At 41.3% G+C, this 13,862-nt stretch overlaps 1 protein-coding gene across 6 annotated transcripts in view; it reads left to right on the top strand.

Moving 5' to 3' along the window:
• The window catches only part of NMT2 (N-myristoyltransferase 2), a 62,159-nt gene extending 48,534 nt beyond the window's left edge, over positions 1-13,625 (top strand). For 3 of the 6 annotated variants that reach the window (XM_050803298.1, XM_050803296.1, XM_050803300.1), the window contains 4 exons: positions 1,464-1,634; positions 8,286-8,453; positions 11,656-11,793; positions 12,277-13,625. In XM_050803298.1, coding sequence (XP_050659255.1) covers positions 1,464-1,634; positions 8,286-8,453; positions 11,656-11,793; positions 12,277-12,297 — 498 coding nt within the window. In that variant the 3' untranslated portion in view covers positions 12,298-13,625. Of the gene's footprint in view, positions 1-1,463; positions 1,635-8,285; positions 8,454-11,655; positions 11,794-11,948; positions 12,030-12,276 lie in introns of those variants that run through there. The other 3 variants (XM_050803297.1, XM_050803299.1, XM_050803295.1) reach the window with 1 other exon arrangement.
• Positions 13,626-13,862: the final 237 nt, after the last annotated feature.

The raw sequence follows: 13,862 nt of genomic DNA, 5'->3' as shown, positions 1-13,862 counted from the left end.
TATTCCTATGGCTTAATTTTTTAAACTGTAAAGCCCTGGAGTAGTGATAAAACACCTACCCTGATCACCTTTACCCAGAAGATGTGGCAAGAGAGGCTAGGCCGTGTCCCTGGCAGCCATTTGCCGTTAGACGAGATAGACGCTTTCAGGGTGGTATGGCCGTAAACCCGTTTGCTTTTAGAAAATACTTGGCTATGAACGATGCTTGCCTTCCCATCCCAGCCTGATATGATTTACTCCCGTATCATTTTTGTTCAAGAGAACAAAATCACCACACGCTTTTAATGGGCTATTGAATAACAAAACAAGTTGCTCAGTTGTGTTTTCAAAATGTCAGACTTGGCAGTTTTAAAGCATCCCTCAGAAACCATGAGGGATTGGTTCTAGGACCCCTCAGATACCAGAATCCTTGGGCGCTCAAGTCCCTTATGTAAGATGGCAGAGCATTGTGTATTTGCATATAATGTATGCACATCCTCCTGTATACTTTATTTTATTTATTTATTTGTTTATTTTTGAGATGGAATCCCGCCCTGTCTCCCAGGCTGGGGTGCAGTGGTGTGATCTTGGCTTACTGCAGCCTCCGCCTCCCAGGTTCAAACGATTCTCCTGCCTCAGCCTCCTGAGTAGCTGGGATTACACTTGCCTGTCACCATGCCTGGCTAATTTTTACATTTTTGGTAGAGACAGGGTTTCACCATGTTGGCCAAGCTGGTCTCGAACTTCTGACCTCAAATGATCCACCAGCGTCAGCCTCCCAAAGTTCTGGGATTACAGGCATGAGCCACCACGCCCCCGTTTCCTGTATACTTTAAATCATCTCTGCATTACTTATAAGGCCAAATACAATCTAAATGTTATGTAAGTAGTTGTTACACTGCATTTTTAAGAAATAATGACAAGAAAAAAAGTCTGTACACGATCGGCACAGATACAACTCTCCAGTTTTTTTTCCCCTAATATTTTTCACCTAAGGTTGGTTGAACCCACAGATACACAACCAGTGGATATGGAGGGCTGCCTGTACTCCAGAAGTCATGTTAAGATGGCTACATCCCATCTTGTAGACTGTTAACATTGTTGGCATCGGTATATGCATTGGTGTATTTTGGGTATTGGCATACATCACGAGCTTGTAGTGTTCCCTTTGATTTTTGTTTGGGTCATGGCCAATACTGACCAAAGACTTGCCACACAGATAAGAAGATACAACACATTGTCTGTCTCGCCTATATTTTAACCCAGCTCTCCTTAAACCTTAATGTGTGTACAAATCGCGAGGGAATCTTGTCAAGTTGCAGATTCGGATTCGTTAGCTCTGGGGCAGGGCCGGGCTCTGCAGCTCCAACAAGCTCCCGCATGCTGCTCATTCTGCCGGTCTGCAGACCACACGTTGAGCGCAAAGTCATTTCACTCGTCTTCTACCTGAACTTCTGGATTTGTTTTGTTTTCCCTCCAACAAGGTTACAAAGACTTCAGGTTTGAGACCAATGGAACCAAAAGATATCAAATCAGTTCGAGAATTAATCAACACTTACCTGAAGCAGTTTCATCTGGCTCCAGTGATGGATGAAGAGGAAGTGGCCCACTGGTTTCTCCCCCGGGAGCACATCATTGACACGTTTGTAGTGGAGGTAAAGACAAGGTGATAAACATAAAGCTTCTCCTTGAAGCACCCTTTGTGTTTAGTGCGCAGCAGAAGTATTTACACACACTTCCTTCCATTTCGTCACAGAACATTACAAAGATGCATACTAAAGGGTTGAGAGTTAATAAGATGAAGAATTCTTCATACTCTATCAAGGACATGCTTAAGTGAAACTGACATTTGTTGAACCCTGAGGGTGTGGTGTTGAGGAATATGATGACCACAAGTATGGGCTGGTGCCATTGTCTTGTTTTGTGCTAAGGCACCATCAGTTTTACCCACAGCACTGCTTTTGCACTGTTGATGCTGATGGTAACATCAATAAGGCAAACAGCTTCTTAGTGTTATGAAAATAATTTTGACCTCACAGATTTCTGAAAGGGTCTCAGGTACCCACAGGGTTCACAGATCACAGTTTGAGAACTGCTCTCCAGGGCATATAATTAGAGTCTGTGGTCGGACCCACCTTTCACATTATTAGAAATTGCCAAATAACTCACCACAATAAGGTTCTGAGCAGTGTAAGAGAGTTCCTGTTTCCTCACATCCTCACAAGACGTGGGTATGGTCAGATTTTAAATTTAGGCCCACCCAATGAGTATGGAACAGTATCTTGTTGTTAATGTATATCCTCATTATTGCTGAATTTGAGTATCTCATAAATATGTTAGCCATGTTTATTTCTTTTATGAATTTGCTATTTATATCGCTTGCATGTTTTTTCTTTTTGACTGTAGTCTTCTTACTGATTTATGAAATTTTGTTTTGTTTTGTTTTGTTTTGTTTTTTGAGATGCAGTTTTGCACTTGTTGCCCAGGCTGGAGTGCAATGGCGCAATCTCGGCTCACTGCAACCTCTGCCTCCCAGGTTCAAGCGATTCTCCTGCCTCAGCCTTCCGAGTAGCTGGGATTACAGGCGTGTGCCACCACGCCCAGCTAATTTTTGTATTGTTAGTAGAGTTGGGGTTTCACCATGTTGGTCAGGCTGGTCTCAAACTCTTGACCTCAGGTGATCCGCCCGCCTTGGCCTCCCAAAGTGCTGGAATTATAGGTGTGAGCCATCGCACTCAGCCTGTGAAAGGTTTTTTATATGCTGAATATTAACACTTTGTATTGTGTTCCTTTCTGGGTCCTCTATTCTATTTCATTGATCTCCATGTCTGTCCCTTCACTAATACCACACTGACCTGGTTGCCATAGCTACATAGGAAGCCTTAGTATCAGGTAGAGTAATTCCTCCCACTTTATTCTTGTCTGTCAAGATCATTTTAATTAACCTATTTCCTTTGCCTTTTGTATATACATTTTAGAATAAGCTTATTTTTGTCTACAGAATACCTTGCTGGCACTTTGATAGGGATTACATTACACTGATGGATTAATGTGAGCATAATTGAAAAGTCTTCCAATCCATGAACATGGAATGTCTCTACATTTTTTTCAGTCTTTTAAAATCTCTTTTATCAGCATTCTCTAAGAGCACCCAGATCCTGTACATGTTTTCTTAAGTGTATAGCTAGATATTTCACTTCCTTTGGAGCGATTATGATGGTGTTATGTTTTTAATTTCAATTTCTGCATGTTCATTGTTAGCCTGTAGAAATGCTTTCTTCTGTGTGTTTGTGTCCTACCACAGTGCTGAAATCACTTACTGGTTCCAGGAGTTTGTGTGTAGATTCCTTGGGATTTCTGCATAGATAACGTGTCATCTGCAAATAGGGATGGTTTTATTGCTTCCTTTCTAATCTCGACGCCGTTATTTTTGGTCTTGCATTAATGCAGGACCTAGATCTTCCAGTGCTTTATTGAGAAAGAGTGGGGAAGGTTGACGTCCTCGTCGTGTTCTTGATGGTGGGGGAAAAGCATTTACTCTTTCACCATGAAGTATGATGTTAGCTGTAGGTTTTTTTGTGGGTGCTCCTAATCAATTTGAGGTCATTCTCCTCTATTTCTAACTTACTGAGAGTTCTTATGAATGGGCATTGGATTTTGTCCCATGCTATTTCTGCTTCAGTAGATGTAATCATATGATTTTTCTCCTTTAATCTGTTGATATGGAAGATTACATTGATTGATTTTCAAATGTTGGATCACTCTTACATTCCTAGAAAATATCCACTTGGTCATGGTGTATAATTATTTTTATACATTGTTGTTTTGATTGCTGATATTTTGCTGAGTATTTGTTGAGTTCATGAGAGAGATCTCTCTGGAGTATCTTTTTTATAATATCTGTCTGGTTTAGATATCAAGATAATAGTGGTCTCATAATAGGAGTTGGAAAGTATTATTTCCTCTTCTATTTTCTGGAAGAAATTGAGAATTGGTGTTAATTCTTTAAATGTTTGGTAGAATTCTCCGGTTGAAATGATCTGAGCTTAGCTGTTTCTTTTTTGGGAGTTTTTAAATAATGGACTAAATGTCTTTAATGGTTATAGCACCATTCAGATGATCTGTTCCATCTTGGTTGAGTTTTAATAGTTTTTGAGGAGTTTGTCCATTTCTTCTAAATTGTTGAATGTATGAGTGTAAAGTTGTTCATTGTATTCCCTTGTTATCCTTTTAGTGGCTGTGGGATCTGTACTGATATCTCTTGTTTCACCCCAGATATTGGTGATTCATGTCTTCTCTTTCTTTATTTTTTTCCATCTTGCTAGACTTTTATCACTCTATTGATTTATTTCCCAGAGAACTAGACTTTTGTTGGATATTCCCTGTTATTTTCATATTTTCAGTGTCATTGATTTCTACCCTTATGTTTACTTTTTCCTTCCTTCTGCTTGCTTTGGGTTTATTTTGCTCTTCTTTTCTAGTTCCTTGAGGGAGGGACTTACTGACTTGAGACCTTTCCCTGTTACTAGTAAGCATTTAGTTCTATCAGTTTCCCTCTTTGCACTGCTTTAGCTATTTCTGACATATTTTGATATGCTGTATCTTCGTTGTCATTCACTTCTATGTATTTTTTGGTTTCCTTTGAAACTTCATCTTTAGCCCACCCCTACTTAAAATTGTGCTATTCAATTTTGCCGTGTTTAGAGATTTTCTGTTGTCTCCCTATTACGGATTTCTAGTTTGATTCAAGTACAGTTAAAGAACACACACTGTATGGTTTTGATTATTTTAAGGCTCTTGAGGTTTGTTTTATTACTCGGGATATAGACTTTCTTGATGAATATTCCATGGGTGCATGAAATGTGTATACCACTACTGTTGGGTTGAGTGTTCTTTGTATGCCAGTTGGATCATGTTGATTAATTGAGTTATTCAGCTGTTCTGTTTCCATGCTGATTTTCTGTCTAGCAGTTCTATCACTTGATGAGAGGGGCATGGAAGTCCCCAACTATAATTGTGGATTTGTCTGTTTCTCCTTCCAACACTGTCGGTTTTTCTTGATGTCTTTTGGGGCTCTTGTTTGATACTCACATGTATATTTAGGGTCTTTATGTCCCGCTGGTGGATTGATCTTTGTACCATAATGTAATACCTCTCTTTGTAATAATTTTCCTTGCTCCGGAGTATACTTGATCGTAGATTACTATGACCAGACCTGCTTTTTAAAAATTGTTTGGTCTTTTTCCATCCTTTTACTTTCCAACTATTGATGTTATTGAATTTGAAGTGAGTTTTTGGAAACAGCCTATAGCTGGGTCATGTTTCTTTGCCCACGCTACCGACCTTTCTTTTGATTGGTGTATTTAGACCACTTATATATAAGGTGGTTATTGGTATGTTAGAGCTTAAGTCTGCCATTTGATTATTTGGTTTCTTTCTTTTTCTTCTGGTTCTTGTATCTCTGTTTCTTTTTTCTTGCCTTGTTGTGAGTTACTTGAATATATTTTAGGATTCTGTTTTGTTTATAGTGCATTTGGGTATATTTGCATAGTTTTTATGATGGTTGATATGAGTATTACTATATATATATATATATGTGACTTATAGTCTATTGGTAACAACATTTATTACTTTGAGTCACCTTTTATTTAGGTCACTTTATCTTTTCCACCTTAAAATATTGTCTTAAATATCAGATAGTATTATGATTTTTGTTTTAATCATCAAGTATGATTTGTAACACTGATTTATAGTGATGCTTGAGGATAAGCATCATTAAGCAAATTTCTGCTCTTTCTATTATTCTTCCCTCCTTCCTGATGCTTCAGTATTCCTTCTTTTATCATTTCCTTTCTATTTGAAGAAATTCCTTTAGCCAGTCTCAGGTATGTCTGCTAGTGACACATTCTTTTGGTTTCCATTTGTGCGAGACTACCTCTGTTTTTAGATTTAGTTTCCCAATTAAAAAAAAATTTTTTTTTGGAGACAGAGTCTTGCTCTGTCACCCAGGCTGGAGTGCAATGGCACAATCTCTGCTCACTGCAACCTCCGCCTCTTGGGTTCAAGCAATTCTTGTGCCTCAGCCTCCCGAGTAGCTGGAACTACAGGCGCATGCCACCACACCCTGCTAATTTTTTGTATTTCAGTAGAGACTGGGTTTCACCATGTTGGCCAGGCTGGTCTCGAACTTCTGAGCTCAGAAAATCCATCCGCCTCAGCCTCCCAAAGTGCTGAGATTACAGGTGTGAGTCACCATGCCCAGCCCTAGTTTGCTAATATTTTACTTAGGATCTTCTTCCATACTCACTACTACTGCGGTTGGCCATTAATTTCCTCTTCTTACTCTGTCCTTGTCCTATTTCAATAGTAAAGTTAGAATGAGTTGAAGAGCTTGTCCTCTCTTTTCTCTGGAACAGTGTATGTAATGTAGGGATTACTTGTTCCTTGAAAGTTGTTAGAAGTTGCTTATAAGCAACCTAGACATGGTGCCATGGTGGGTTTTGTTGTGAGCATTTTTTTGTTTTTGTTTTTGTTTTTAATCAGTCTTTACAGTTGATTGGGTGTGAGGGACAATGGACAGATTGTCCCATTCTTCCCCAACAGTTGGTGATTCTCAGGTCATTTTAACAGCAAGAGAGGAAAGAGTAATTTTACCAGCAATCTGAATGTGAAGAAGTAGTTTTCTGAAAGCAGATGATGAAAATGGGGTGGGGAACCTAATCAGGTTCTGCAGGTGCCTGCAGTAATTCGGTGTATGAGACAGATATGAGAAATTCTTAGAAGAATCTAAAATCCTTATTAAACCTGAAGGTTGAATTCATCTCCAGTACTGAGCTGCTAATACAGAGCAGTAGGGAATCACTGTAGATGAACCCCTTTAGCTTCTTGCTGGCTGAGGAAAGGTCTGATGACTCAGAAGCATTTGAAAACCAGAGCATACATCCTTCTGGAATTCCCTTTTCTGCTGAAAGACATACTAGCAATGGCATGTGTGTGGCCCAGCCTCCTCAGCCGCACAATTCAAACACATCATATTCTAAAAGTCAGCAAGGCCACCACAGCTAATTACAACAACCTGAACAATACTGGCTAATTTCTTGTATTGGAAGGTTTACCAATGATGATGAAATGAATGTCATCCATTGTATCCCTTATTTTTGATAGCTGCAAAATTCTCCTGTTATTCACATGTGTATATTTCGGTGCAGTAGTAAGACCTTTCACAAGCTTGCAAACTCTTCCAGACAGCTTCCGGACTCTATCCAACGGTACCTAGGCCTGATACAGTTATTTCCTTGTGCTAAGAAAGTGTGAGATAGTACACAGTATCTTTTAGTTGGAGAGGCAACCCTCTAATCCTTAAAGCTTTTATTTCTGCAAAAACAACTGCTTTTATCACTGTTTCCTGAGTCTAAAGAATTGACTCATTTGTCAGCCTGAGGGAAGCTTTCCTTTTAGAACATTCTGCTTCTATCTTTCTTTCCTTTTCTTTTTTTTTTGAGACGAGTCTGGCTGTGTTGCCCAGGCTGGAGTGCAGTGGCAGGATCTCGGCTCACTGCAAGCTCCGCCTCCCAGATTCACACCATTCTCCTGCCTCAGCCTCCCAAGTAGCTGGGACTACAGGCGCTGGCCACCAAGCCCGACTAATTTTTTTGTATTTTTAGTAGAGACGGGGTTTCACTATGTTAGCCAGGATGGTCTCAATCTCCTGACCTTGTGATCCGCCCACCTCGGCTTCCCAAAGTTCTGGGATTACACGTGTGAGCCACCATGCCTGGCCTCTATTTTTTTTTTTTTTTGAGATGGTGTTTCACTCTTGTTGCCCAGGCTGGAATGCAATGGCACAATCTCGGCTCACTGCAACCTCCACCCCCCGGGTTCAAGCGAGTCTCCTGACTCAGCCTCACAAGTAGCTAGGATTACAGGGGTGTGCCACCACGCCTGGCTGAGTTTTTGTATCTTTAGTAGAAATGGGATTTCACCATGTTGGTCAGGCTGGTCTCAAACTCCTGACCTTATGATCTGCCCGCCTCAGCCTCCCAAAGTGCTGGGATTACAGGCATGACATTCTGCTTCCTAAGAACTTTGTGCAAATCACCAGCGGGCACTTAGGCTGAAGTCCCAACTCCAGGCTCTTCTTGGCCTCTACACAGCATAATATAAGGGGCCCCAAATTGGACTGCCCAGAAAGAAGTATGACTTACTGCTTTTCCTTCTATGGGGCAAGGGAGAGATCAGAGTTAGCGGAAATGCACATATGCAGTTGGTTCAAGGAGATCTCTGCCTGACAGCACCTTTGCTCCTAGAGTCCCAACGGTAAACTGACTGACTTCCTGAGCTTCTATACGCTCCCCTCCACGGTGATGCACCACCCTGCTCACAAGAGCCTCAAAGCCGCCTACTCATTCTACAACATCCACACAGAGACGCCCCTGCTGGACCTCATGAGCGACGCACTCATCCTCGCTAAATCGGTAAGCCACTCCCTGTTCATGCCGTTTGGTTCTCCAAATGTCTGTGCCAAACTATAGAAGACATCGTGTTTTCTTCCACACAGGTGGAATTTATGCAAGATTTTTTTATTTTTTATTTTTTTGAGACGGAGTCTCGCTGTGTCGCCCAGGCTGGAGTACAGTGGTGCGATCTCGGCTCTCTGCAAGCTCCGCCTCCCGAGTTCACGCCATTCTCCTGCCTCAGCCTCCCAAGAAGCTGGGACTACAGGCACCGCCACCACGCCCAGCTAATTTTTTTGTATTTTTAGTAGAGACGGGGTTTCACTGTGTTAGCCAGGATGGTCTCGATCTCCTGACCTTGTGATCCACCCGCCTCGGCCTTCCAAAGTGCTGGGATTACAGGCCTGAGCCACTGCACCCGGCCATATGCAGGATTTTTAAAAATCTATCGATCATCAAAGGAAGAATTTTGATAAGAGTTTCTTTTGAAACTTTAGAGGCTATTTTCATTATTAATTTTGTTGCAATTTAACAAAAAGACAAAATATATAAATTATAAATGTTTAACCCTTAGAATACATAAGGCTGGGCATGGTGGCTCAGGCTTGCAATCCCAACACTTTGGGAGACCAAGATGGGTGGATCACCTGAGGTTAGGAGTTTAAGACCAGCCTGGCTAATATGGTGTAACCTCGTCTCTACTAAAAATATAAAAATTAGCCAGGCTTGGTGGTGTGTGCCTGTAATCCTAGCTACTTGGGAGGCTGAGGCAGGAGAATTGCTTGAACCTGGGAGGCAGAGGTTGCAGTGAGCTGAGACTGCACCACTGCACTCCAGCCTGGGTGACAGAAACTGTCTCAAAAAAAAAAGGATGTATAAAGCCCATATATTAGGAAGTAATATAATGAATATAAGAAAAAGATATTCTTCCATATATAAAGAAAATATTAATACATGAGTGAATATTTGTGTTGAGTGAATAACTAGCAGCGATTTTTTTATTCAACCAAATAGTCTCTGAATTTTAAAATTAAAGGAATTAAATTCAACATTTAATTGTAGCCAGGCTACATGATGAAACCCTGTCTCTACTAAAAATACAAAAATTAGCTGGGTGTGATAGCACACACGTGTAATCCCAGCTACTTGGGAGGCTGAGGCAGGAGAATTACTTGAACCTGGGAGTGGAGGTTGCAGTGAGCCGAGATTGCACCATTGCATTCCAGCCTGGGCAACAGAGTGAGACCCTGTCTCAAATTAATTAATTAATTAAAATAAAAATCTCTTACCTGTGCCTTTGAATCCCCAAGTCAACATCATCCTCAGATTGTCAGCTTTTTTTTCAACACTTCCAAAATATGGCCAGTAATTAGTTATTTAAGGTAAAAACCCTGAGAAAGAAAAATAAAAAGTGCTGCTTCTATATCACATTTTGCATAGTATTGTTGTCTGACATTTTAAAGACATTTAATGTTTTACCATTAAAATTTTACTTAAATGTATTTACCATTATCAGCCCAAAGCAAACATACTACTTGTGTGTTTTTTTTTTTTTTTTTGAGATGGAGTCTTGCTGTGTTACCCAGGCTGGAGTGCAGTGGCGCAGTCTTGGCTCACTGCAACCTCCGCCTCCCATGTTCAAGCGATTCTCCTGTCTCAGCCTCCCAAGTAGCTGGGACTATAGGCGCGTGCTACCACGCATGGCTAATTTTTGTATTTTTAGTAGAGACAGGGTGTCACCATATTGACCAGGCGGGTCTCGAACTCCTGACCTCAGGTGATCCACCTGCCGCGGCCTCCCAGAGTGCTGGGATTACAGGCATGAGCCACCACGCCTGGCCTGCATACTATTTAAAGTCTTTACAACTTTGGTCCCTGGGCAATAGCTTCAGCCAAGGTAGGACTTACAAAGGCTGATAATTAATAATCCTGGAGATGAAACCATCTTGACAACTGTTCCCTTCTAAAACAGGAACAAGGCCGGGCGCCGTGGCTCACACCTGTAATCCCAGCACTTTGGAAGGCCAAGGAGGGTGGATCACTTGAGGTCTGGAGTTCAAGACCAGCCTGGCCAACATGGTGAAACCCCGTCTCTACTAAAAATACAAAAAAAATAACTGGGCATGGAGGTGTACGCCTGTAATGCCAGCTACTAGGAAGTCTAACGCAGGAGAATTGCTTAAATCTGGGAGGCGGAGGTTGCAGTGAGCCGAGATCATGCCACTGCACTACAGCCTGGGTGACAGAGTGAGACTCTGTCTCAAAAAAATTAAAAATAAATAAGTAAATTAAACGTGAATAAAATATTTTCTGAAATCTTCGTAAGTAATTTTATGCCTGTGACAGCCATCATACTACATTTTTAACATTTTTGGGATTCAGCATTTCTGAATTTTCGTGCTGACTTCATCAGATTCACTATAGTTTTTTGTTTGTTTTTTGAGAGAGGCTCTCTGTCGCTCAGGCTTAGTGCACTGGTACAATCACAGCTCACTGCAACCTTGACCTCCTGGGCTTATGCAGTCCTGCCTCAGCCTCCTGCATAACTGGGTCCACAGGCGCACACCACCATGCCCAGTCAATCTTTTTATTTTTGTAGAGACAATGTCCTGTACCTATACCTACACCTACAGCCCAGGCTGGTTTCAAATTCCTGGGCTCCAGTGATCTTCCCACCTCAGCCTCCCAAAGTGCTGGGATTACAGGCGTGAGCCACCACATCCAGCCACACTGCTAATTTTATAAGACAATTTTAAACTGAATTCTTCCTTTTTAAAAAAAAAAAAAAGGACAGAGTCTCACTCTGTCACTCAGGCTGGAGTGCAGTGGCATGATCTCGGCTCACTGCAACCTCCACCTCCCAGGCTCAAGCAATTCTCCTGCCTCAGCCTCCTGAGTAGCTGGGACTGCAGGCACGCACCACCACACTTGGCTAATTTTTGTTATTTTTAGTAGAGATGGGGTTTCACCATGTTTTTCAGGCTGGTCTCGAACTCCTGACCTCAAGTGGTCCAACCACCTCAGCATCCCAAAATGCTGGGATTACAGGCATGAGCCACGGCACCCGACCCTGAATTCTTAACCTATGCTATATATCACAGACATTAAATTCTATTAGAAATGCATATTCAAGCTATTAGTAGTAGAATTGTTACACTGAGATATGTAATACAGAAAACACTAGTCCTTTGTTTTAAATTTTAAATCCTTTTTAAATTGGCAGAAAGGATTTGATGTATTCAACGCACTGGATTTGATGGAAAATAAGACATTCTTGGAAAAACTCAAGTTTGGTATAGGAGATGGCAATTTGCAGTATTACCTGTACAATTGGAGGTGTCCAGGTACAGATTCTGAAAAGGTAAGTGAAGTGGATATAGCCCTTGTAAACTCAACAAATGTACCTAGACAATTTCGCACTTGCTTCACTTAGGCTTAAGACAGCTTTATTTTATTATATTTATTTTTTTTTTTTTTAATTTTATTTTTTGAGATGGAGTCTCGCTCTGTCCACAGGCTGGAGTGCAGTGGCATGATCTCGGCTCACTGCAACCTCCGCTTCCCGGGTTCAGGTGATTCTCCTGCCTCAGCCTCCCGAGTAGCTGGGATTGTGTCCACCACCATGCCTGGTTAATTTTTTCATTTTTAGTAGAGATGGGGTTTGATCATGTTGGCCAGGCTGGTCTCCAACTCCTGACCTCAGGTGATCCACCTGCCTTGGCCTCCCAAAGTGCTGGGATTACAGGTGTGAGCTGAGCCTTATGACAGCTTTTAGAAAGACTGATCTGTTGTACTACATCGCGATCTAATTTTTCTTACTATTCCATTTCTTCCCTCCCTTCAGGTTGGACTAGTACTACAATAGATGGATATTTTTATTTCTAGAACTCTGACATCATCATTTGTTAATATTTAATGATTTCTGGAACTGCCATTCCAAAGAAGAATAAAAGCACAACTCAAGTGAAATTGAAGTAGTCGATAATCAGAAAAGATGACAAAAGTCCACATGTGACATTTGTACACATTTCTAGCTAGAATATTAAAGTTCATCCTTTTTTCACTGTTGACCTATTTGTGGGAGGGATGAAAGGCTATAAAGAGCACAGTCTTGTAATTTTCAAATTTTTGCCTGTCTCTTGAAGAGAGGTATTTTTTCACCCTTAGAAAAGGGACTGGTTTTCTACGGACTAAGTAGAAGTTACAGTCATGTAAGAAAGTCTTTGCTATTGTGTGGAGATAAACTGCTGCATTTCTGTTTCTTAAGTGATGGTACATTTGTCCATGTAACAGAACAAAAGATCCATTTGGAAATTTTTTTTACTGGTATCACCTTACATGGTATCACTGGGAACATTTATGGAATCAACACTTCTGTAGCTCAGTGACAGGTGGGGGTTATTTAAGTGCAGAGCAATATTAAAATGTACTGGTGACTAGTACATGTATTTCTCCATAAGCAGAGTTGCCAAATCAATAAACATACAAGTTTGTACTTTGATCTTCACCAGGTCAGTGGATTGCTTCAAAAGCAAAGTTTTGTGCAAGCACTCACTATGCTCTCTGTAAGAGCCTGTGGCCGGGCGCAGTGGCTCACGCCTGTAATCCCAGCACTTTGGGAGGCCGAGGCGGGCGGATCACAAGGTCAGGAGATGGAGACCATCCCAGCCAACATGGTGAAACCCTGTCTCTATTAAAAATACAAAAATGAGCTGGGTGTGGTGGCATGCGCCTGTAATCCCAGCTACTTGGGAGGCTGAGGCAGGAGAATCACTTGAACCTGAGAGGTGAGGTTGCAGTGAGCTGAGATCAAGCCACTGCACTCCAGCCTGGGTGACATAGCACAAGACTCCGTCTCAAACAAAAGAAGAAAAAAGAAAGAGCCTGTGCCCACGACTGACTTTTCTGCTGTTGTGCAAAGTTCAGTTTCTTCTCAGCAACATCAAGGATATATGAAGAAAAGGAAATAAAAACTGTAAAGTCAAAAGAGATGCCTGGTGGAACTTATTCATGCTATCAGGGCATTGATAGTTTGAATGTTTTTATTACTTATGCAAAATTGCACATACTCCTCTATGCTGACTTTATCATGAAAACTGTCATGTGTCATGCTAATGGAAAATGTCTTATTTGTACATAAGTATTCATAATTTTGTTACTGATGGTGTTTTTAATCTAGAATTTGAAAAATTTTCATAGTGTACAGATGTGTGTTTATATTGCCAATAATCCATGGGAAAAATAAGATCCTAACCAAGGTCACGTAGCCTGGCCTAAACTCAGATGCCACAAAGTAGATGCCTTGGCCGGGCGTGGTGGCTCACGCTTGTAATCCCAGCACTTTGGGAGGCCGAGGTGGGCGAAACATTTGAGGGTTTGAGACTAGCCTGGCCAACATGATGAAACCCCATCTCTAATAAAAATTCAAAA

This window comes from Macaca thibetana, chromosome 9, assembly GCF_024542745.1.
Source record: "Macaca thibetana thibetana isolate TM-01 chromosome 9, ASM2454274v1, whole genome shotgun sequence".
Taxonomy (NCBI): Eukaryota; Metazoa; Chordata; class Mammalia; order Primates; family Cercopithecidae; genus Macaca; species Macaca thibetana.
Note: the sequence above shows the minus strand (reverse complement) of the source record. Positions and strands in the feature narration are given on the sequence as shown.